This window comes from Molothrus aeneus, chromosome 27 (assembly GCF_037042795.1).
Source record: "Molothrus aeneus isolate 106 chromosome 27, BPBGC_Maene_1.0, whole genome shotgun sequence".
In the NCBI taxonomy this organism is placed as follows: Eukaryota; Metazoa; Chordata; class Aves; order Passeriformes; family Icteridae; genus Molothrus; species Molothrus aeneus.
Genome location: NC_089672.1, coordinates 2,738,820 through 2,762,538, shown reverse-complemented (window position 1 = coordinate 2,762,538; position 23,719 = coordinate 2,738,820). Strand labels below are relative to the sequence as shown.

Genomic DNA, 23,719 nt, shown 5'->3' with positions numbered 1-23,719 from the left:
AGGCGGTTTCTGCCCTGTGAATACTTGCAGCTGAGTTCAAAATGTGTAAATAAGCACGGGGCTTTGAAGATTAGTTTCCATAACAAATTCAATATTGTGTGACAGAATGTTAAGTAGGTGCCATGTGTCACTGGGTGCTTTGCATGAGGGCTGGCTTTTCCCAATTACCTGGCTGCTCCTGGGTAAACAAATGCTGTCTTTTGGATACTTTAAACTTTGAGCATGAAAGAGGCAGGGGAAAATTCCCTTTGTGAGGAAATGCTGGTGAGGAACACTGAGAGCAGGATTCCTTGCAGAACGTCCCTTTCTCAGGGCAGGTGTGGGAGAAACAGCCCAGGCTTTCCCCCTGCTCACAAACCTTGATATTCCAGGCTGGAATTAGTTAAGTTCGATGGTGCTTTGGACTAAATTCTGGAATTTTCTGTTGCAAATATTTCTAATAAACTGCAGCCAGGACACCTGTAGCTAGACTGTGCTCATCTGTGTATAACCATTTAAAATATCCATGTATCACCTGGCTTTTAAAGCAAGCTTCCCATTTTATATTTAGTCTAATGCAAGGTGTTACCTGCAGGTTGCTATTTGGCTATTGCATTTCAATCAAGTACTGCTTGTGACAGGTTCACAAAATAAGACCTGTTGCTAGAAAAGGGCAAAAAGTTGGAAAAAGAAATTAATTTGAAACACATTCCTGTGCTTTTTGTAATGGATGAGTGATGCACAGAGAAAACACCTGCACTGAAGGACTAACACAGAAGCAGTAAGATATTTGAGATTAAATTGTCCTTGTGGTAGAATTTCAGCTTTATCCATTTCATATTTCTTCAAGGGATTTATCAGGCTGGAGCAGAGCAGAGGTTGCTCATATTTACTACCTCATCTAGTCCTGCTTATTCCAGGAATGGCATTAATAGCTTTGACACACTTAATTCTGCAATCCCCTAACATGGGGCGGAGGGGGATTTTCTTCCTAACACAGCTGGGGGTTGGATCATCCCAACGTGTTGTGCTGTGGCTCCCACATGCTGCTCCTTTGGCTGGCTAAAACTTGACCACATTCCACTGTTGGTCTGCTCAGGTGCCTTGACCAGAATTTAGAGATAATATTTCAGAAGAGAGATAATATTTCACCTCTGGACATCACTGTGTCAGGACAAAATAAATAATGAACAAGTTAATAAAGCCCCTCTTGCCTGGACATTGAGTATTGGACAGAAAGCTGGGGAAATGTTGAGGCAGATGGTGTTAATTCAGGATTTATTGCTGTCTCCCTTCACCAAGGGGGCTCAGGCAGGACATCAGGAGCTGCTCAGGTGTTGCCTCAGACAGAGCACTCTGGTTTGGTGAGGACAAAGGGTGTCTTCATCTGCATCTTGGCAGTTCACAGCTGCATCTCAAAGGCTGTGAGGATAAACCCAGGTCCCTGTCCTCCATCTAAAGCCCTTCTTCCTGCTTCTGAAGCCCTGCTGGTGCTGGTGTTGGCTCTTGGAGTGCTGATTTCAGCTCTGTCCTCTTTCCTGGCATGGAGTTCTTGGTGTGTTCTGGGTTACAGAGCTGGGTTTGATTATTTCAGCCTCATTTGGACCTCTCAGACTGAGCATGGAGATGCTGAGGGGCAGGACTGACCTTCCCCTGGAGCTTCCCTGGGTTTGTTCAGCCTGCCCTCCTCCTCCTCCTCCTCCCTGAGTTACTCACGGTGTTTGCTCTGCTTGGTTTGGAGTTCAAAGCCCAAACCGCTTGTTAGAGCTGTTGTGGGGTGCTAAGTAATGAGTAATTAAAAAGAAAACCATGAAAACCTCAAGCAATAACACTCGTGGGTGCCCTTCTTTGTGGACTTGTTGGGAGAGCCACTGAAGAGCTCATGTTGGTGCCAGGGCTTCCTCCAGGAAATCAGGGACAGGGTGATAGACAGATGGGAAGCAAATCCTGATTAACACGAAGGGTTGTGTAAAAGTGCTGTTGGACGCGTGTTATTTGCAGTACTGCTGTAAGAAACTTCAGTTTTCTAAACTGAGAAACAAGAATTTTCTGGCTGAAACTGGCTGTGCCAGGCTGGGAAGCTCTTGGTGTGGAGTCTCATCACTCCTGAGCTTCAAAAATGACACCAAGGCTCTCCTGGAGCCTCTTTGCTGCACTGAGGGAGCAGGAAAACTCAGTTTTCTTCTTTTGAAGATGAGCATTGATGAGTTGTGAGGATGAATGATAAGACTCCTCAAAAACGTTCTTGAAATGTGGAATTTACACAGAAAGGTGGAGATGAGGCAGAATTTACACAGAAAGGTGGAGGTGAAGCAGAATTTACACAGAAAGGTGGAGATGAGGCAGAATTTGCAGTGAAAGGTGGAGATGAGGAAGAATTTGCACTGAAAGGTGGAGATGAAGCAGAATTAGCTCTGCCAAGTGGAGATGGGGCACAATTTTCACAGAAATGTAGAGATGAGGCAGAATTTGCAGTGAAAGGTGGAGATCAGGCAGAATTTGCACTGACAAGTGAAAATGAGGCAGATTTTGCACTGAAAGGGGAAATGAGGTAGAATTTACTCTGAAAGCTGGACATGAGGCAGAATTTTCACTGAAGGGTGGAGATGAGGCAGAGTTTGCTCTGCCAAGTGGAGATGAGGCAGAATTTTCACTGAGAGCTGGAGGTGAGGCAGATGCTCCACGGCTGCCCCTTTGCACAGGAAGCTCCCAGGACAAGCAGGACCAGGTGCCACCTGTGTAACCTCGCAGGTCACACGTGGGCAGGCTCTCTGTGACACCCAGCTGCCTGTGATGTTTCTCCCCAGTGTGTCCCCCTGCCTGCAAGTCCCAGGGCTGCACGGCGGACGGGCAGTGCTGCCACAGCGAGTGCCTGGGCGACTGCACGGAGCCCAACGACCCCGCCAGGTGTGTGGCCTGCAGGAACTTCTACCTGGATGGGAGGTGTGTGGAGAACTGTCCCCCTGGGCACTACCGCTTCGAGGGCTGGCGCTGTGTCACCTTCAGCTTCTGCCAGGAGCTGCACAACAAGTGCAGGAACGCCCGCGAGTCCGGCTGCCATGTCATCCACAACAACGAGTGCGTGCACGAGTGCCCCTCGGGGTACATCATGAACTCCAGCAAGTGAGTACCTGGGCTGCAGGGAGAAAACTGGGGCTTGGCTGGGCTTTGCTCCTCCTTGGACGCGGGGTTTGGGTGGCGGGTCAAGAGCAGGAGGGTCGTTCTTGTGCTGAGAGTGACACAGTGCCATGGTTTGATGTGACCAGAAATAGAGCAAAGCAGGCTCCAACTTGGGAATAAAGGAAAAAATACTTTATTAACTTACAATATGTGAAAGAAACACACAGAATTCAGAACGAAAACCTTCCAAAAACATTCTTCCTCCCCCCACCAAATTCCCAACACAGCACAGTGAGACAAAACCTTGGATTCTCAATCAATTTACCACCCCTCAGATAACGAACTCTCAGTTCATCACCACCCTTCAGATAATCAATTCTCAGTTCATCAAGAAGAGAGGAGTCCCTCTTGTACCACAGGCTTCCTCAGGAAACACAGTTGAAACTTCTTTATTCAAGAGAACTGCGCGGTTTTTATAGAATGATACGATAGATTCTGTTTGATTGGCTAACTAACAAAAACATCTTCTGTAAGTAGAGACTCTTAATCTCAGGGTCGTGGGTTTGAGCCGCACGTCGGGTGCCAGCTGTGGGAATCCGTGTCTGGAGGGGCTGTTTGGGTCCAATCCAGCTGGCTGGGGACCCCAGCCCACACGGTCTTACATAGATGAAAGCAAAAGACCAGAAGTGCTCTTCTCCACGTGGGGATGAATTTACAGTGAAAGCTGAAGATGAGGCAGGATTTGCACTGGAAGGTGGAGATGAGGCAGAATTGGCACTGACGAGTGGAAATGAGGTGGATTTTGCACTGAAAGAGGGAGATGAGGCAGAATTTGCTCTGTCAAGTGGAGATGAGGCAGGGTAAAAATGTCCTCTGTTTATTGACTTGAGATGGAAAAACCCACATGGGAAGCACTCATGGCTCATGGAGGGAGATTTTTACACCTGGGGGAATGGGGGGTGGAGGAAGAGGACCATGGCCAATGGGATACCAGTAAGGAAGGGTGAGGGGAGGGACTGACCAGGGAAGAGACCACCAATGCTGATACTTAGAGTGGGGAAAAGGGGAAGAACATGTGGTCATAGGATACAAATCATGTGAACAGTGCAAATTACCAAACACCCAGTGCAAACAACTAAATGACTATTTAGTGCAATACAAGGATCTTCCTCATACACCATCCTTGAGAAGAACAAAGTAGGAAAACACCACCTGCACATTGTTTACACTGAACAAGTTATCACATCCTTACAATTCCCTAAAAATTCTCGCAAGCCACTGTGAGAAGCGCTTGCTGTTTCTCTCTGTCCCATGGCATCCACAGAGGAGTTGGAGCAATCACCTGGTCTGCTTTAATATGATTTACAAACTAATACCTTGCTAATTCAAGCCATTAAAAGCTCTCCCTCCCATGGGCTGGTAGTTTATTCTTCTCTTGCTTGCTGTCAAGTTTGGAAAAAGTGGGAAAGGGAGATGGAGAGAGGACAGGGAAGAGCATCCATAGCATGGGAGGAGGGAGGTGGGCAGTGGAGAGGCTTTAGCAGCCCTGCTTCCCTGCCCTCAGGAGCAGCCTCAGGCCAGGGAGCCAGGCTGGAAAAGCACAGCAGGGAGAGGCTGTGGCTAATGAAGAGAGCACAGCGTCCTCGGAGCGCTCGTTCTCAGAATATCAGTCCCTCATCCCTGTAATTACTTTCATTGAGCAGGTTCAAGCTGTGCCAGACATAAATGCACAATGTAACAAACAAGTGTAGCACGAATCAAAGCAGGGAACAGCCATTCTGTCTATTCCCAGGGGGTTTTGACAAAGGAATTAAATAATTTATGGTGCTGAGCTGTTTATCACTGAAAACTTGGTTGTTTGTCCCGCATTACCATTCTAGATTGTGGTGAGTCAGATTTCCTATGAATATTGGTCACTTTGTGCATGTATTTGCTCCTGCCATAATAATTTCAGGGAATTCACTCTTTAACAGGACTTTTTATGCCATTTCCTGTTTTGCTTTTCCAAAGAAGCAACAAGCAGCCCCTAAAGTAGCTGTGCTGCTTGTGCAACAGCCCCGTGGCCTCCCCTGTGCTGTTCCAGGCTGCTGCCAGTGGGACCTCTCAGCTCTGCTCCCTGCTTTTCCTAGAGCATTTCTTTCTCTGAACTAGTTGGGAACACATTCTTGTGGTGGTGTGACCAGGGCAAGCCATCAGCTCGTGCTATTTAAGCAGTATTTCCCCAGAGCACAAAGCACATTCTTGCCTTTTTTTAAAGCAACATTGTGTGCAGTCCTCAATCAGAGGATTCCCAGATGCAGGGCCAGCTCTCCACTCATCAATTACACGTTTGGTTAATGATTTTGAGATGAATACTGGGCTGGGATTTATTATCTTGAAAGCCCTGGGATGGAGAGCACTGGGCAGCATCGTGGCCAATTTCCTCTTCACAATAATTCAGGTCACTTCATTTTGTTTTGTAGGGAGGGATTCACATTTGAAGTGTGGAAGTGACAATTTAAGACCATTTAACAGCAGTGATTTTCAAGGCCAGGTTGGATGGGGCTTGGTGCAAGGTGTGGAAAGAGGTTGGAATGGGACAAGCTTTAAGATCCCTTCCAACCCAAACCGTTCCACAATTCTGTGCCTCTCTTTGGAGTTCCTAAAAAGCGAACCCCACGACGGATTGATCCCTCAGGGCGCTGCTGGGGCCATCCTGCTGACCCTGCTCCATTCCTGTGCTGTTTTGCAGCCTGCACTGCACGCCCTGTGCAGGGCCCTGCCCCAAGGTGTGTGACTTTGGCAAGGAGAAGACCATCGACTCGGTGACCTCGGCGCAGGCGTTGCGGGGCTGCACCGTGGTCAACGGCAGCCTGGTCATCAACATCCGCGGGGGAAGTAAGTGGGCACAGCTGGGCAAGCAGGGACACCCCCTCAGCCTGAGAGGGACCCAGAGAAACCAGCACAAAGCAAAGGCTTTCAACTGATGGTTTTTGTTAATTGATTGTTGCCAGTTCTCCTGAATTAACGTAAAGAAATTAAATATTAATGTTTATTAATTGTCGCGTTCGCGTTCTCTGGAAAAATCCCTTTGCCCAGGATTTTTCTCCTGGGAAGCTGAGAAGCCTCAGAAAAAGGAAAACAATCCTTATCTCATTTGCTTCTCCTGTGTTTTGCTCGTGTGGAATGTGTTTGGGGATTGTTTACCCACAGGTGGTTGTTTCATTGGTTTCTGGTGTGAGTTGTTTTTACTCTCTGGCCAATCAGTGCCAAGCTGTGTCAGGACTCTGGAGAGAGTCACAAGTTTTCATTATTATCTTTTTAGCATTTTAGCATAGTAACTATCCTTTCTGTATTCTTCAGTATAGTACAGTACAGTATGGTATTCTTTAATATAATATAGTATCATAAAATAATAAATTAACCTTCTGAGAACGTGGAGTCAGATTCATCATTCCTCCCTGCCACGAGGATCTCAGCAAATACAATAATTAATATTGTTAAATATTAATGTTTGGGCTTTAATTGTTTCATATTGATGTTAATTGTTTCATATTGATATTAATTGTTTAATATTCACGTAATATGTGGATGTTTCTCTCTATGATACCAGAAAACTCTTCCCAATGTTTTCCTCTCCATAGATAACATAGCAGCTGAGCTGGAAGCAAACCTTGGCTTGATAGAAGAAATCTCAGGTTACCTAAAAATCCGCCGCTCTTATGCCTTGGTTTCTCTTTCCTTTTTTCGGAAGCTCCATCTGATCAGAGGAGAGACACTTGAAGCTGGGTGAGTTCTCTCAAAAGATGCTTTATTTGAATGTTTTGAAGTACCGGGAGTGCCACTTCTATCGGGGTGATTTGTATTGGGAAACAATTCCCAAGTTATTTTTAAATGTTCCTCTGCTCGTGGCTTGTGCCTTACCAGGGCAGACAATTTACATTCATTTTTCTTTGGTGCCTGAATTAGTGCAAAAAGAGTTTTTCATGTATCCTCTCCCAAACCATGTTTTCATTGTTCTGTTTTCAGGAATTATTCTTTTTATGCCTTGGACAACCAGAATCTTCGCCAGCTCTGGGACTGGAGCAAACACAACCTCACTATTGCACGGGGCAAACTCTTCTTCCACTACAACCCCAAGCTGTGCTTGTCAGAAATCCACAAGATGGAGGAGATCTCTGGGACTAAGGGGCGTCAGGAGAGGAATGACATAGCCCTGAAGACCAACGGGGATCAGGCCTCGTGTAAGAGCCTCAAAACAAAGCTTTGCTTCCCTTTCCTCTCCCTCTGCCCTGCTCTCCTCATGCTCCTTTTTCTCCCAGCCCAGCCCATGATGCTTTTCCTGGCTTTTTCATCCCTTTTCATCCCTTTGGTAAAGCAGCAGACGTTGCCCCTTGCCTGTGCACTCACTGTCACTGTGCCACGAGTTAAAGTCCCCACGGGATCTCCCTCTGGCACCCTTGGTCCCACAAAACCCTGGGAGGTTTGTGGGGCTGGGAGTGTATTTATTATGTCTTTTTGAAGAGTTTTGCACAGTGTAACCTCGGCCCAGGCTGGGACTTTGTGTTACTGCTGAGTACCTGATTAATAGTCATAATCTGCTTTTCCCATGTCATGAGGCAACATGGAATAAACACAGGAGAAACAGGATTTCCACCCATCCCTGCAGCCACGTGAGGCAATTGCCATGACAACAGGCAGGGAAAAATTTCCAACAATTTTTGCAATGCCTCTCTGAGGTTTTTCACCCAACAGCTTTCTTCAGGAACAATGATCAGACGTTTCCTGTGTCAGCAAACAGCACAGGATGGGCTTTGAAGTTGTGCTGCTGAAGATGGGGCTCTGCAGACACTTATTTTGGCAGCAATACTGCAAGAAATGCAGTCCTTCTGCACCCCCAGCCCTGCTGTTTGTTCTCTTTCTGTGCCACCAACAATCCCCTTTCCCTGTTTGTACCAGGGCTCTGTTGTGGAAGTAATCAGGGGTAGGAAAAACCCATCTCTGTTCTGAGCTGGTGGCATCTCTCTGCTCTGATTCATTCTCAGCCCCACAGAGATTCACCTGCACACAGGTGGTCATGGGCCCCTTGGAGCTCAGGATCTTCTGTGAAGGACATGGGGACAGAGGCAGTGACCATCCCTGCAGTTGGGTTGTGATCCTGGGAGATCACAAAAAAGCCCAGCATTGACTGAACTGGGATTTCAGACCCTGGCTCACAACCTGCAGGGCAGCTTGGGCATCCTGTGGCTTCACTGTCCCTCTGCTTTTGGGGACAGCACTGCCAGAAGAGCCCAAGGTCCTTTCCCACCCAGAACATTCCAGGATTCTGTGATTTCTGATCCTGTCCTCGTTGCCCCTCATTGATGCAGCTGTTTGTGAACAGACCTAAAAAGTGAAGATCTTTCAGTTGACTCAGTTTCCTGGTCTGGTTTCCCACATATCACCACAGGCAGCCAGACCAGCACAGAGGGAGAGGGGAATGCAATGGCTGTGACCTGAAACCTGGCAGCACCAGTGAAAAACACACACGGAGCCTCTGGGGCACCACAGCTCAGCCTGGGCAGAGGCAAGGAGCACAAGGAATCAGCTGTCTGTAAAGTTCATCTCCTCCCATGGGACACTGAAAAACTCTTCCCACATTGGGGATGAACCTGAATTTGAATAGATCCAGCTCTGCCTGTGGCTCCTGGGCTGGTGTTTGGTGTGAAGGCAGTTGGAGGAGACAGTTGCATTTCTCTTTGCCAGCTTTACCCTCACCCTGCTGAGCTGGTGTCTGTGCCACCCCCACCTCAAACCACAGCTTGCCAGGTTGTTTGGCTTTTTGTTTGCTTTTACATTTCAAGCTCAGCTTTCACATTGGCAGCATCCTGTTTACTAAAAAAAAAAAAATAGAAAGGGAAAAAAAAAGCGCCCCTGTTTGTTCTGGATGTGGTGCCATGGAATAAATGTTCTTCCTCCTGTTGCAGCTACTGCAGGAATAGCAAATTCAGTCAGAGCCACTTGGGCTGGGGGCACAAAGCATGTCATAGCATGTCCCTTGAGCTCCATCCTCCTGCAAACACCCTCCTGTTTGCAGAGGGACCTCGCTGCTCCTGGGCAAGGCTGGAAATTCTTCTGCTTCATTTCTGTGGCCTCTTGCCTTCTGTGCAAACCATATTGCTGGGTTCAGCTGTGCAGATCATCATCAGTTGTGAAATGTGTTGCCTTTAGATTTCTCGCTTTTTGGAATTTAGTTCAGCTCTTCTGCAGTGTCATTTTCATGAAATCATAGAAAAATTTAACCTTAGGGAGGGCATTGATACCAGCCACTGATTTGAAGTAGGAATGGCTGCCAAGTAAGATAAGGTTTTACTGGGCAGCTCTTCTCAGTGCCAACATCCTCACAGTTATCTTCAACTTCTAAGATAATCAAAACCAAAATTTAAATTACGTTTGATGCTTCGTTTTTCAGCATCAATAAAACTCTTGTCACTTCTCACTTGTTACAGGTGAAAACGAACTGCTGAAATTTTCCTCCATTAGGACCTCTCATGACAAGATCCTGCTGAAGTGGGAGCCCTACTGGCCCCCTGATTTCCGTGACCTCCTGGGGTTCATGCTGTTCTACAAGGAGGCGTAAGTGACCCCTCAGGGCACAGCAGTGGCCTTGCTGGGCTGCCACCAGCAGCAGCTGGCATTCAGAGGGGGATGTTAAACCTGCTGGATGGGCAAAGCTGTTCAGTCTCTGATTTTGTGGCTCCTGCACTAAGTTTCCAGTGATATCCTTCTGTAAAAGTGTTCATTAACGTCCCTGACTTGTGCACAGTCACAATTCCTCATTTAAGAGCAATCCAAACTTTAATTATTCTTGCTGTTCTAGACACACATACTCAAACCATGGAGTTTCTCATCTCCTCACAGTTCCTCATTTAAGAACAATCCCAACTTTAGTTATTCCTGCTGTTCTAGACACACATACTCAAACCATGGAGTTTCTCATCTCCCCACTATCTCTGTGGAATGCTGAGGGTTTTCTCCCCTTTGAGGTGGGAAAGATTCTTTTAGAATCAAGAGAAATATTCTTTTAGAATCAAGGTAACCAAGCTGATTTTCATAAAGCTCACAATAATCAGTCTGGATTTAGTTCTTGGGGTCATGTTGGGCACAGATCCTGCTCTGTGATGCTGTTGGAGGCCCAGATGACAAAGCTCCCAATGCCTCCATTTCAGAATAAATACAATGAGATCATTTTACTTTCTCTGAAGGGTAAAAGGTGATAACTTCCAGTGTGTCTTTAGAAATGTTTTTAGGAGCCTGATTGAGGATTCTGTTAATTGGAGCCTTCTCTTTCCTCAAGTCCCTACCAGAACGTGACGGAGTTCGATGGCCAGGACGCCTGTGGCTCCAACAGCTGGACAGTTGTGGATGTGGATCCCCCACCACGCTCCAACGAGCCCAAAGCCCAGGCCCAGCCAGGCTGGCTCCTGAGGGGCCTGAAGCCCTGGACACAGTATGCAGTGTTTGTGAAAACCCTGGTCACCTTCTCCGACGAGCGGCGCACGTACGGCGCCAAGAGCGAGATCATCTACGTGCAGACCAACGCCACGGGTCAGTGCAGCACCCTGCAGGGCTAAAGCCAGGCCTAACTGAGTCTGCTTGGGGCTTAGCCAGGAAATTTCCCACTGCCCTGCTTTGGTAGGGTGGAATTATCCAAGAAACTTCCCACTGCCCTGGAGGAATTATCCAGGAAACTTCCTTCCCACTGCCCTGCTTTGGTAGGAGGGAATTATCCAGGAAACTTCCTTCCCACTGCTGTGCTTTGGTAGGAGGGAATTATCCAGGAAACTTCCTTCCCACTGCCCTGCTTTGATAGGAGGGAATTATCCAGGAAACTTCCTTCCCACTGCTGTGCTTTGGTAGGGAGGAATTATCCAGGAAACTTCCTTCCCACTGCTGTGCTTTGGTAGGGAGGAATTGTCCAGGAAACTTCCTTCCCACTGCCCTGCTTTGGTAGGGAGGAATTGTTCAGGAAACTTCCTTCCCACTGCCCTGGAGGAATTGTCCAGGAAACTCCCCACTGCCCTGCTTTGCTAGGGAGGAATTATTTAGGAAACTTTCCACTTCCCTGGAGGAATTATCCAGAAAATTTCCCACTGCCCTGCTTTGCTAGGGAGGAATTCTTAAACCAAGGATGTGATTCCAGATGGTGCCAATGGGCACCTCTTCCATCCACTTTGTGTGACCTTGTTAAGATAAGGCTGGAGGAGACCTCCAGGATGATCCAGCCCAGGCTGGAGGAGCCTGCTGGGTGCCAGGGAATGCTTGATTGCCACAGAAATGGGGATTTGCCTGTGCTGGTGCCTGCTTTGGCAGGCCCTGAGGGCAGTGCAGTGACCTCTGTCTCTTGCCCACCCCCAGTCCCGTCGGTCCCGTTAGATCCCATCTCTGTCTCCAACTCCTCATCCCAAATCATCCTCAAGTGGAAGCCTCCCTCAGAGCCCAATGGGAACATCACACACTACCTGGTGTACTGGCAGCAGCAGGCAGAGGACAGTGAGCTCTATGAACTCGATTACTGCCTCAAAGGTGAGTGGCTGCTTCTCCCTCCAGCCCTTTCCCTCCGTCTCTCCCAGAATTGGGGTTTTCCCTTGGGGGTGCTCTGGGGGTCCCAGTCCTGCTGGATTCAGGACTGTTTTTCTGGCATCAGCTCTGTCCCTCCCTATTCTGTTACATTAGGTGCTGCTGCCAAGGAATGTCTAAAAGGTCTAAAAATGTTTTTTACAAAGTAATCACTTGTTTTTTCCTTTGGGGAATCTCCCTTCTGCCCTTGCTCCTTTTAAACTGAATTATGAGTTTAATAGCAACAAGCAAAGTTAAAAATTTGGGTGCTGCTGGAGCTCAGGGTTAAGTTAATTTTTGAAGGCAGCTGGTCCCTGGTTTGGAATTCCTTGAGAACACAGAATTGCACTGAAGACTCCAAAATCTCACCTGCTGCTCTGTGTTACCTGAACTGGGACAAAGCAGCATCCAAACTGCATTGCAAAACCAGCATTTTTGAATTAAAGGCCTGTCAGAAAAGAGGGAACTGCTCAGGCCTGGATGTGAAATATGGGATGCCCAAATGTGCCATGAATCCTGTGTACACTGGTTTGGGATCTTTTTGTAGGATCAAACATCTTCTGCCAAGACAGGCACAAGTGACACTAAAACTGTTTTGTCTCCAGGATTAAAGCTGCCCTCAAGGACTTGGTCTCCTCCTTTTGAATCTGAAGACCCCCAGAAGTATAACCAGAGTGAAGCTGAGGATGTCAGTGGGGAATGTTGCTCCTGTCCTAAAACAGACTCCCAGATCCAGAAGGAGCTGGAGGAATCTGCTTTCCGCAAGACCTTTGAGAATTATCTCCACAACGAGGTTTTTGTGCCCAGGTGAGAACATCAAACAGGGCTCAGGGGCAGGGAAATGTACTTGAGGATTAAATAAAAATACCAGCTTGGACACAGCCACATTGCCAGGCTTCCATGAGCTTGTCTAGTCCAGCTGGATATGGGTGTTGGAATGGGGAGAGCAGAGCACCTACCACGGATCTTCCTGCAGATTGGGAATCTCCTGTTTCCATTTCCTGTCCCTGAATTCTCCTCAGCTCAAGAATAAAGTGAGAATCCTTAACAAACAGCCTGCAGCTCATCTGGCATCACATGATGCCAAAAATAGCGATTTTCTTTTCCTGTCTTGAAATTTTGTGGTCAAGTTTTTCATTGAGTTGAAAAGAAAGGAGAAGGGCAGTTTACCAGGCCACAGCCTCGTCCTCCAGCGTGGTATTTGTGGTCTCCCTTCACTTAGTGTGGGAAATGCCTCCAATACCATGAGGAATGTGAGTGCCTGGGTGGTGAATGTCCTGTTTGCAGTGGCACACTTGGTGTCACATTAAGTGGTGTTGAATATCTTCACACTTCATCTGCAGCCTGGGGAGGAAGTGCTGGGGAGCAGGGTAGAATCTGTGGTGATTTACCCTTCTCCCTCTCATGCCTTTTGTGCTCTAAATTTATTCTCTGCTTGCTGCCCTCAGCCAGCAAACCTGCATTTGCAGCTGCCTGACAAAAGCTGGGTCACTGCACTGAGCATTTTCCCTGGGGTTCCCTGCCCTGGTGCCTGCAGTCCTCACCTGGAAGCTTGAGCAGAGCTCCTCCTTTTGCTGTTGGTGCCCATCAGGATGAGCTCCAGTGTGCCACAGGATGCCAGGACATGACATATTCCAAAGCAGAGGAGAACCAAGCCACATGCAAAAGCCAGACTCCTCCTGATGCAGGCAGACAATTCTGACACTCTGATTTCTTTTTTTTTTTTTCCCACCCCCAATTTTATTGTGCAGCCAGCCCAGGTTGCTTCTCAGGCCAGTTTTTCTGGGGTATACATTTTAGGAAGAAACCAATCACCAGGATGTGCCACCTTGTCAGCCTTCTGAGGAAGAAATCCCCACATCCCATGGCCAGCTAATCCTGCCACGTGCCCTGCTTGTCCTCCCTGGCAGGCTCCAGGCTGTCAGCACATAAATCAGAATTCTTCTTCCTGTGAATACTGTGCTATCACCTGCTCACAGAGCCTGGCAGGGAGCAGGGAGTGCGGTTTAATTTACTTCAGGTGCTTTTTTTGTGGCTCCTGAGAGTTCAGTGACCTCTCCTGAGGTGCTGTGTGGCCTCTCCTGGAGAGCAGGAGCTTGCCAGTCACGAGAGGAATGGCAGGGATGAGGCCAGCAGGGAACAGGAGATGCCAGGGGAGCAGAATCACAGCAGTTTCTCCCTGATATCTTCTTGTTTTCCATGTGCCATTTCTGCCCTCCTGCCCTGCTCCCAGCGATCTGATCCCTGGGCAGGATCCAGCCTCAGTGCAGGGCTGATCTCACCCTCTGGCAATCACAGTTCCTTCCCCCTGGGCACGTTGGTTACCCACTCCAGGAGCCACTGTCACACCTCCTGGGGCTCAGTGTTCTCTGGCAGTGACAAAAAGCCAAACGAGAAGTTCAGGAATGTTCCTCTGTGCAGGCAGAGCTGGCAGTGCCTCACTCCAGGTCCCCTTCGGGGCTGAACAAAGTGGCCATCTTTGTTTGTTTGGTGTTTTGTTTCTTCTTTCCTGGGTTATTTGCTCTCATTTTGGAGGAGTTGTGCACAGGTTGGAGCTCAGGGCTGGTCAGAGCCTGGCACAGGCTGCCCAGGGATGGGTGTGTGGAGTCTCCATCCCTGGAGGTCCAGCATGGTCCCGAGCCACCTGCTGCAGCTGCTTTGGGCCAGGAGCTGGGGTCAGACAATCCCCAGAGGTGCCTCCAGCCTCAGCCCTCCATGATTCTGTGGAAAGCAGGGAGAGATTCAGAAAAAGTCCTGAGAGGCACAGAGGAGCTCAGTGGCTGCTGTTCAGGGTGTCATTCCAGGTGTTCCCTCCATTCCTTCACCACTGCAGCAGGAGCAGCCCCAGTTCTTTGTCTCTGTCCTCCACAGGTTTGTGCCATTCCCAGGATTCTTGGGGAGCAAGATCTGAGGGATGACTCACTTTAAGAGTTATTGTTTCCCCTGTATTTCCCGATTCAGTTAATTGTACAGAGAAATCTAAAATGCTTTGGCCAGGCCAGCTGACCTGGGGTAGTTTCAGGGCTGTGGAGAAGCTTGGCTTAAGGTACCAGAGGCATTTTTGGAATCCCCCAGCACAGGCCATGCTGTGTGTGCTGAGGTGTCACCACCAGCCCCCTCACACCCCCTGGTCACCTGTGAGGACAGGAGGAACCTGGACCTGAGGGTTTCACAGGAGCTCCCTGGAGCTGCTGAGATGGCCTCAATGCAAATTACACTGGAACAACTCTGAGAAAAATCAGATGTTTGAAAACACAGAGAATTTGGCAAGAAAATTGCTGCAAATCCAGGATAATAAATATGGGAAGATTGGGGATTTACAGCTTCAAAAGCTTTTCTTAACTTACTGTGACTTGAGAAGGAAGGAATTCTTGCATTTTACTCTTGTGTTGCATCAGTGGTCAAATTACTGTTTTACTTGTGAAAAACAAAATTCCCTTGAACACGAGGATCAGCTGAATTCACACTGGATAAACAGAGGGTGTAGCTTTGCTTTTATGCAAACCAGGTCCTGTTTGACCATAAGGAATCCTTCCCAAGGAGGGAGGTGGCATGACCCAGAGCTGGGTCCCTGAACTCTGCCCCATCCTGAGGGGACACTGCTCACAGCACCACACAGGCTGAGGGAACAGCAGCTCCAAAAGGAGTTAATTAGTAATTAAGAAAGAGAAAACTTAAAACTGGAATGTGTTTGCTGAACCTGCCTGTAGGATTGATGGGGGTAGCACAGTCAGGACAGATGGAGATGAGAGATCTCTGCAGCCAGGTCGTGGGATTTGAGGTTTATTGCAAAGGGCCTGGGTGCAGGGCCCTGCTGGGAGCTGCCAGACACAGCTGGAGCAGGCCCCAAAGAGGGAGAGAGAGATAAAGAGAGTGGTAAAGAGAGAATGAGAGACTAAAAGAGAGGATCAGAGGGTGAGGTTCCTGTTACAATACAATAAATCTTCTTCTGGTCTTGGAACTTGAGGTTTATTGCAAAGGGCCTGGGTGCAGGGCCCTGCTGGGAGCTGCCAGGCACAGCTCAGAGCAGGCCTGAGAGAAGAGAGGGGCAGAGAGGATGAGAGGGTGAGAGAGTAAAAGGGGTAAGAGCTCGTTACAATACAATAAATCTTCTTCTGTGTTGAATATTCTGATTCTCACTAACCAATCTAGTACAAGATACAAATCCTGTAGCATTTCCATACAGCCTATAAGAATCATTACATTACCATACTGTGCTACATTTTAAACCCTAAAAACTCCTCTTTGGGCCCCTTCTGCCAAGCTGGCAGGGTCTGCTCTGACCCTTGGAGCTGCCTGCAAGCAGAGGGTGTTGTTTGATCAAAAGGGTATCACCTTCAGCTGGCCATGCCATTGTTTTCCAGTTGTTCAGTGACTGAGGGATCTCAAAGCTTGCTTTCATTTCAATCTCACTTATAGTTTCCATATTCTCAAAATCTTTTGCCAGGCAATCATATTTACAAGGCTTTCCTGTTTCATCTTCCCCAACACCTGCCATCTTATTTATCATCAGGTGGATGAATGTTGTGTTCTGGCTGTGAGGGTGGGCAGGCCCTGGCACAGGGTGCCCAGAGCAGCTGTGGCTGCCCCTGCATCCCTGGCAGTGCCCAAGGACAGGGCTTGGAGCAGCCTGGGACAGTGGGAGGTGTCCCTGCCATGGCAGGGGTGGCACTGGATGGGCTTTGAGGTCCCAAACCATGCTGAGATGATGACAGCTCTGTGAATATTTGTGTTGTGTGCAGTGTTTAGGTTGAGGACATCTCAGACTCTGCTTTTGGCTGGTGCCTTTTGCTGCAGGAGGAGAAACAGCTCCAGGGAAGGTGGGGGAGACCTGTGAGAGCAGATCCCTGTTGGGGCTGGCCATGGCCTGGTAGTCAGAGGTGGCAGTGGAAAGTTCAGTTCAGCAGCAAAGATTTGCTTCAACAGCTTGTTACATTTTTAGAGCCTGGAGATGCCTCAAGTGTGGGTTCAGATCAGGTCACTCTTTGTACCCTTTAATAGCTGCACACACATGCACACACACACAAAAAGATCATCACCCCCTTAAAATACATGGTCTGGATTTCAACTGGCATTAATTCCTTTTGTGTAACTGAATACAGTTACTGATTCACCACCTTGGTTAGTTCCTGACCTGGAATTCCCCGTGGCAAATATGTGGCAGCACATAAGAGTGTTAGATTGAGCACTTTTGGTTTGGTACTGATCCCTTCTTTTTATATTTTTTTTTCCTTGCCAAGAAAATGAAATTTTTGAATGTTTCTTAATTCTGTTGAATTTATTCTGTTTATTTGCTGACAAAACCTGATATTAAAACTGACTGGTGGCACTCAGTGCAGACAGGGAAGGTGACATGGTCACGCTGCAGGTGCTGGTTTTACAAGTGAAAAAAATCACATTTTCAGATGGAAATGCAATAACCTGAGGAGCAACATTTGGTTAACAAAACCACACAGTGAATATATAATCAGAATCATGAGTTCTAAATGCATGCCTTGAAAAGGACTTAATAGATTTGATCTCTTGGGAAGAGGTTAAAATGCTTTGTGTATCCATCGAGGTTCAGCCTTGGGGGTGAGAGTGGCAAATGCATTCCAGAGAGCTGGGAGAGTGGCCTTTTGCTTTAAAAATGCAAGATGGTGACACCTGGGACATGTGCCACATCTGAGGTCACTGAGTGGGGCTGTGGTGTGACCCGGTGTGCTCAGGCTGCAGCTCCAAAGCATTGCAACCCTGCCCGAGGCATCTGTGAGGCAACCTGGTAAAGTTAAACTCAGCTGAGAGACCCAGGGGAACTTGAATTCTCAAGCAAACACTTGAAGCTTGGGTTGGTTTATTTTTATTTTATCTCCCTGTGTGCAGTTGTGCAGATACAGAATTTTGTAAAGATGCGTGTCTTGGTTAAAAAAAGAAAAAATCCTGAATTTCTTTGTTGCTTTGCAAATATCAGGATATCTCAAACTCTGCTTTCTGGCTGGTGCCTTTTGCTGTAAGAGGAGAATTGCACCAGGGAAGGCAGAGGGAAGCAGGGAAGGTGGCAGAGACCTGTGAGAGCAAATCCCTGTTGGGGCTGATCATGGCCTGGTAATCAGAGGTGGCAGTGGAAAGTTCAGTTCAGCAGCAAAGGTCTGAGTTTGGAGTTTTCAGTGGCACTCAGAGTTGGAGTTTTCAGTGTCACTCAGCTCTGCCATCTGGACCCTTCCTGTCCAGCTGCATGTGTTGGCACTGGCTGTGGCACTGACCTGGTGACCGTGTCGTCCAACAGGCCATCGAGAAAACGAAGAGACCTGGGCTCTGTGGCAAACTCCACCGTGGTGTTCCCCACCATCCCATCCTCCCCCAACAACTCAGCAGCAGCTGAGGGTGCAGAGGAGCAGAAACCTTTTGAGAAGGTGCTGTCCAAGGAGTCGCTGGTGATCTCGGGGCTGCGCCACTTCACCGGGTACCGCATCGAGCTGCACGCCTGCAACCACGATGCCCAGGAGTCCCGCTGCAGCGTGGCAGCCTATGTCAGTGCCAGGACCATGCCAGAAGGTGATTCTGCCCCTCAGCCCTGCTGTGCCTTGGTGGTTCCTCCCAAAGTGCTGCTTTTCCCACGGGAGGCAGCTGCAATATGGAAGAGAGGGGCTGTCCGTATGTCCCGGTGGGAAAGGAGGATGGGTGAGGTGTGAATTTTGCCCAAAGACATGAAACTAAACCTGATCTTGAACTTGGTTCTAGCTAAAGCTGATGACATTGTTGGCCCAGTGTCCCATGAGCTGGTGGAGAAGAACACAGTGCATCTGAAGTGGCAGGAGCCAAAGGAGCCCAACGGCCTCATCGTGCTCTACGAGGTGAACTACGGGCGCCTTGGGGACACCGAGGTGAGAGCTTCTGTCACAGCACCTTTGGTGGGAGGTTCTGCTGTCCCAGCACCTTTGGTGGGAGGTTCTGGTGTCACAGCACCTTTGGTGGGAGGTTTTGCTGTCCCAGCACCTTTGGTGGGAGGTTCTGGTGTCACAGCACCTTTGGTGGGAGGTTCTGTCCCAGCACCTTTGGTGGGAGGTTTTGCTGTCCCAGCACCTTTGGTGGGAGGTTCTGCTGTCCCAGCACCTTTGGTGGGAGGTTCTGCTGTCCCAGCACCTTTGGTGGGAGGTTCTGGTGTCACAGCACCTTTGGTGGGAGGTTCTGCTGTCCCAGCACCTTTGGTGGGAGGTTCTGGTGTCACAGCACCTTTGGAGAAGTGACTGCCCCTGGGAGCTCAGGCTCTTTAGGACCTGACACTCCTTGTGCTTGCAGTGCCCTGACTAGTTGGGTTTCCTGGTGCACAACTAAAGGAATTCAAAACTTCACTGGTGAATTTGTCTCCTCTGGAAGCTTGGGATGGCATCAGTGTCAGTGCAGTGGGGACAGGGCTGGTGTCAGTCCCAAGGGGACAGGGCTGGTGTCAGTCCCAAGGGGACAGGACTGGTGTCAGTGCAGTGGGGACAGGGCTGCTGTCAGTGCCAGGGGGACAGGGCTGGTGTCAGTGCAGTGGGGACAGGGCTGGTGTCAGTCCCAAGGGGACAGGGCTGGTGTCAGTCCCAAGGGGACAGGGCTGGTGTCAGTGCCAAGGGGACAGGGCTGGTGTCAGTGCAGTGGGGACAGGGCTGGTGTCAGTGCCAGGGGGACAGGGCTGGTGTCAGTCCCAAGGGGACAGGGCTGGTGTCAGTGCCAAGGGGACAGGGCTGGTGTCAGTGCCAGGGGGACAGGACTGGTGTCAGTGCCAAGGGGACAGGGCTGGTGTCAGTGCAGTGGGGACAGGGCTGGTGTCAGTGCAGTGGGGACAGGGCTGCTGTCAGTGCAGTGGGGACAGGGCTGCTGTCAGTGCAGTGGGGACAGGGCTGCTGTCAGTGCCACAGGGACAGTGGCACTCCCCAGTGCAGGCCCAGAACCAGAGCAGCACATGGCACTTGCTCTCTGTAACCTGACCTACTGCCCTGCAAAGCACAAATCCAGCACAAACCACTAACCTGGAGCAGACTTAGAGCCCTTGGGTGCGTGCTTGCCAGCTGGGGAGGTGCTGCAGGAGCCCCAGGGAGTTCTCAGGGAGCCGCAGGAGCCTCGAGGAACTCGCAGGGAGCTCTGGGTGCTGCAGGAATCCTGAGGAGCTGTCAGGGAGCCCTGGGTGCTGCAGGAACCTCCAGGAAACTCTCAGGGAGCCCCAGGAGCTGTCAGGGAGCCTCGGGAGCTGTCAGGGAGCCCCAGGAGCTTTCAGGGAGCCCCAGGAGCTGTCAGGGAGCCCCGGGTGCTGCAGGAGCCCCAGGAGCTGTCAGGGAGCCCTGGGTGCTGCAGGATGAGCCTGGCACAGCCCTGTCCCCACAGGAAGCCCATTTCTGCGTGTCCCGCAAGCACTTTGCCAGCGAGGGCGGCTGCAGGCTGCGGGGGCTGCAGCCTGGCAACTACAGCGTGAGGATCAGAGCCACCTCCCTGGCGGGGAACGGCTCCTGGACAGAGCCCACCTACTTCTACGTGGCTGATTACTGTGAGTTCATTTCATTTTTGACTTTCAATCCCCGACAGAAACTCGGGTTATTTCTGGAGGATGGGGTGTAGCAAGCAGGGAGTCACTAAATGTTTACCAAATACATCTGTTGTCAAGAACCTGAAATCACTTGGAAACACATGGCTTTTGTTTATTGGTCCTCATTCTGACCAGCCTCACATTTTGATGTGAAATTGCTTCTAGTTTTGTATTGGTTCCAATTTATTGAAGGGGGCGATTTTATTGAGGAAAAAATTTGTATTTTGGACTTGTATAATATCTCCAACTCTCTCTTTCTCTCTTAGTGAATGCTCAGCCAAATATTGCTGTTATCATTGTTCCTATTATTTTTGCCATAATAATTGCTGGAATTATTGGAGCTGCTTACGTGCTTGTGAAAAAGAGGTGAGTGCAGTCTCCTCTTGTTTTCACCAGAAACACCAAAACTTACATCCAAAAGTTTTGCTGCTTTGTTGGGAGTCAGTTTTTGTTTAGTTTTCTAATTTCCATAGTGATTGCAGCATTAATGTAAGTGCAGGAAATAGTTTGTGCCATATGGGGACAGTTTATTTGCTGCATGCTTTGGGGATTGATCAAACTGCCCTCACCTCAGAGGCTGCAGAGTGGTGAGGGTTTTGTGTCTCTTCCAGACAAACTGAAGGACCAACGGGACCCCTGTATGCATCCTCCAACCCTGAGTACATCAGTGCCAGTGATGGTGAGAGCAACCAGGGCTTCTTTCTTGTGTAATCATGCAGTCAGTGCAGCAGGATGGGCTGGGAGTTGTTTTTGTGGGGTTTTCTGGTCCTTTTGTAGAATTCACCCCCCCTCAATCTGGCAGCACTACCCAAAGCTTCTGCAGGAGTGTCTTTCAGAAGATGCTCTGTCACTGACATATTTTATGAAAAATCCTTTTGCTAAAATCTTTTCTCCTGAGAAGCTGAGAAGCCTCAGAAACAAAATGTAATCAATAATTATCTGCTGCTGTAGAATGCAACAAATGCATCTTTAATTAATCCAAGATAACCAATGACAGCCACATGTGTCGAAGCTGTGAGCAGTCACAAAATTCCCTTCCCTTCCCTTCCCTTCCCTTCCCTTCCCTTCCCTTCCCTTCCCTTCCCTTCCCTTCCCTTCCCTTCCCTTCCCTTCCCTTCCCTTCCCTTCCCTTCCCTTCCCTTCCCTTCCCTTCCCTTCCCTTCCCTTCCCTTCCCTTCCCTTCCCTTCCCTTCCCTTCCCTTCCCTTCTCCTTTCTTCTATTCTTTTAGTATAGCTCTAATATATAATTTTCTTTAATATAATATATATCATAAAATAATAAATCAGCCTTCTGAAACATAAAGTCAAAATTCTGATCTCGTCCTGAGCCCGCTGCAAAGAGCACCACAATGCTCAGCTCAGGATGTTCCCCTGTGCCCAACAGTTTATGTCCCTGACGAGTGGGAGGTGCCTCGGGACAAGATCACGCTGCTGAGGGAGCTGGGCCAGGGCTCCTTTGGGATGGTGTACGAGGGCATTGCCAAGGACATCGTCAAGGGAGAGCCCGAGACGCGCGTGGCCGTGAAGACGGTGAACGAGTCGGCCAGCCTGCGCGAGCGCATCGAGTTCCTCAACGAGGCCTCTGTGATGAAAGGCTTCAGCTGCCATCATGTGGTAAGTGCTGGCTGCCTCAGCACGCAGCTCTGCAGTGCCTTCAGGGCCCAACCATCAGCTGGCCAAGGCAGCTGATCCATCAGAGCTGGGGTCTCTCCCTGCTGGATTCCCCGTTCTGCCCAAGTTGTTTCGCCGCTGCTCTTTTTAAACCTCTCAGCCTGACAGGGCCTTGTGGGGCTGTTCTCAGCTCTGTTTGGACACAGCCTCAAGGGAATTTCTCACTCCTTTTCCAGGTTCGCCTCCTCGGAGTGGTCTCCAAGGGACAGCCTACTCTGGTGGTCATGGAGCTGATGGCACATGGGGATCTGAAAAGTTACCTGCGCTCTTTGAGGCCTGAAGCTGAGGTAAAGAAAGGAGAGAGGGAGTCTGTTGTGGAACAGTGACTTGATTTGTCTTGTGGACTTAGTTGTTAATTGCAGCCCCGAAATATGTGAATGACTCAGAGCTCTTCAGTTTTTGGTCTTGAAGTTGTTTATTAAATCTTATCTATAAAATTTTCTTTCTGTCCAGCCGAGGTCTGCTCAGCAGGGCAGCCACAGGCACTCTGACCGCCCCCGAGGCTCAGGGGTTGTCTTTTTATACTACAAACTACGTATAAGATATTTACAATTACTTCCCAATACCTATCACCTATGTTAGACAGTGCATTTCTATTCTAAACCAATCCCAAAGTGCCAGCATCACTGCAGAAGATGGAGGTAGATAAGAAGAAGAAGGACTGGACACACCCAAGTTCTCCATCATCCCCCAAAACCTCCATTCCAAAAATCCTAAAATCTACCTTTTCACCCTGTGAATGTTTTATTATTACATTGTTTAAACTTCTGTGATTTTCAGGTCCTCATACAAAGCTGGTAACTTGCTCCAGGGGTCACAATCAAATCCCCAGGTGCTCTGGGCTGTGTGCCAGGGTCTCCAAGCCCCCTGGTAGGGTCCCTGGCAACTCTGGACACCCAGAGGGATGCACTGAGCTCTGACAGATTTGGAGTTTTATACTTTTTTATCTAACGACTTTAAGCTGAAAAGGGGTAGATTTGATGTGATTTTGGGAAGACATTCTTGGCTGTGAGGGCAGGCAGGGCCTGGCACAGGTTGCGCAGAGAAGCTGGAAGTGTCCAAGGCCAGGTTGGAAGGGTGGAGCGGGGCTCCCTGCTCATGTTTAAGGTCACACCTAACCCAAACCTTTCTGTGACTGTGATTTTTCCTGGCAGAATAACCCCGGGCGGCCGCCCCCAACGCTGAGGGAGATGATCCAGATGGCCGCGGAGATCGCCGACGGCATGGCCTACCTGAACGCCAAGAAGTTCGTGCACAGGGACCTGGCAGCTCGCAACTGCATGGTGGCAGAGGACTTCACTGTGAAAATCGGGGGTAGGTGCTGCTGGTCCCTCCCAACCCAGGCCATTCTGTGATCAGGAGATGGTTCTGTGCATTGTGTTTGATGTAAAAGCAAGTTGGTAAAACCAGCGAGTGAAACACGGGTGATTCTCACTGTCTGCCTTTGGGAAATTGCTGCACTTCCCTCTGTTTCTTCTCTGTGACAGAATTGTGTGGACTGCAATAAGAACAACATCTCCTGTAGAGTCAGAGTAGCTTTTCTCACCTTCTCTATTCTCCCCTTCTCTATTCCCTGTACTTTTAGGACATCTGTCCTAAAAGTTCGATACCTTTCCAGCTTAAACTACCTAGGTTTGTCTCACTGCTCTTTGCTTCCATGAGATTAAGACAAAGAAGGAGTTGGGTACAACAAACCCAGTGCTGATAATCCTGTCATTGGGTCAGGTGGCTTTTAAAAGTAATTTAACCCAGTTTTTAACCAAAACTCTTTCAGTAATAAGTAAATACAACATTTAAAAATAACCTGGAACCCCACAGTAGAAGATGATT

At 49.0% G+C, this 23,719-nt stretch overlaps 1 protein-coding gene across 1 annotated transcript in view; it reads left to right on the top strand.

Moving 5' to 3' along the window:
- INSR (insulin receptor) overlaps nucleotides 1-23,719 on the top strand; it is a 61,668-nt gene that overhangs the window by 30,374 nt on the left and 7,575 nt on the right. Inside the window, exons 3-18 of the mRNA XM_066566579.1 lie at nucleotides 2,787-3,102; nucleotides 5,831-5,976; nucleotides 6,723-6,867; nucleotides 7,108-7,322; nucleotides 9,567-9,693; nucleotides 10,415-10,665; nucleotides 11,476-11,643; nucleotides 12,282-12,483; nucleotides 17,942-18,210; nucleotides 18,397-18,539; nucleotides 20,020-20,179; nucleotides 20,485-20,584; nucleotides 20,830-20,897; nucleotides 21,603-21,832; nucleotides 22,066-22,176; nucleotides 23,044-23,203. Coding sequence (XP_066422676.1) covers nucleotides 2,787-3,102; nucleotides 5,831-5,976; nucleotides 6,723-6,867; nucleotides 7,108-7,322; nucleotides 9,567-9,693; nucleotides 10,415-10,665; nucleotides 11,476-11,643; nucleotides 12,282-12,483; nucleotides 17,942-18,210; nucleotides 18,397-18,539; nucleotides 20,020-20,179; nucleotides 20,485-20,584; nucleotides 20,830-20,897; nucleotides 21,603-21,832; nucleotides 22,066-22,176; nucleotides 23,044-23,203 — 2,811 coding nt within the window. The remainder of the gene's footprint in view (nucleotides 1-2,786; nucleotides 3,103-5,830; nucleotides 5,977-6,722; nucleotides 6,868-7,107; nucleotides 7,323-9,566; nucleotides 9,694-10,414; nucleotides 10,666-11,475; nucleotides 11,644-12,281; nucleotides 12,484-17,941; nucleotides 18,211-18,396; nucleotides 18,540-20,019; nucleotides 20,180-20,484; nucleotides 20,585-20,829; nucleotides 20,898-21,602; nucleotides 21,833-22,065; nucleotides 22,177-23,043; nucleotides 23,204-23,719) is intronic.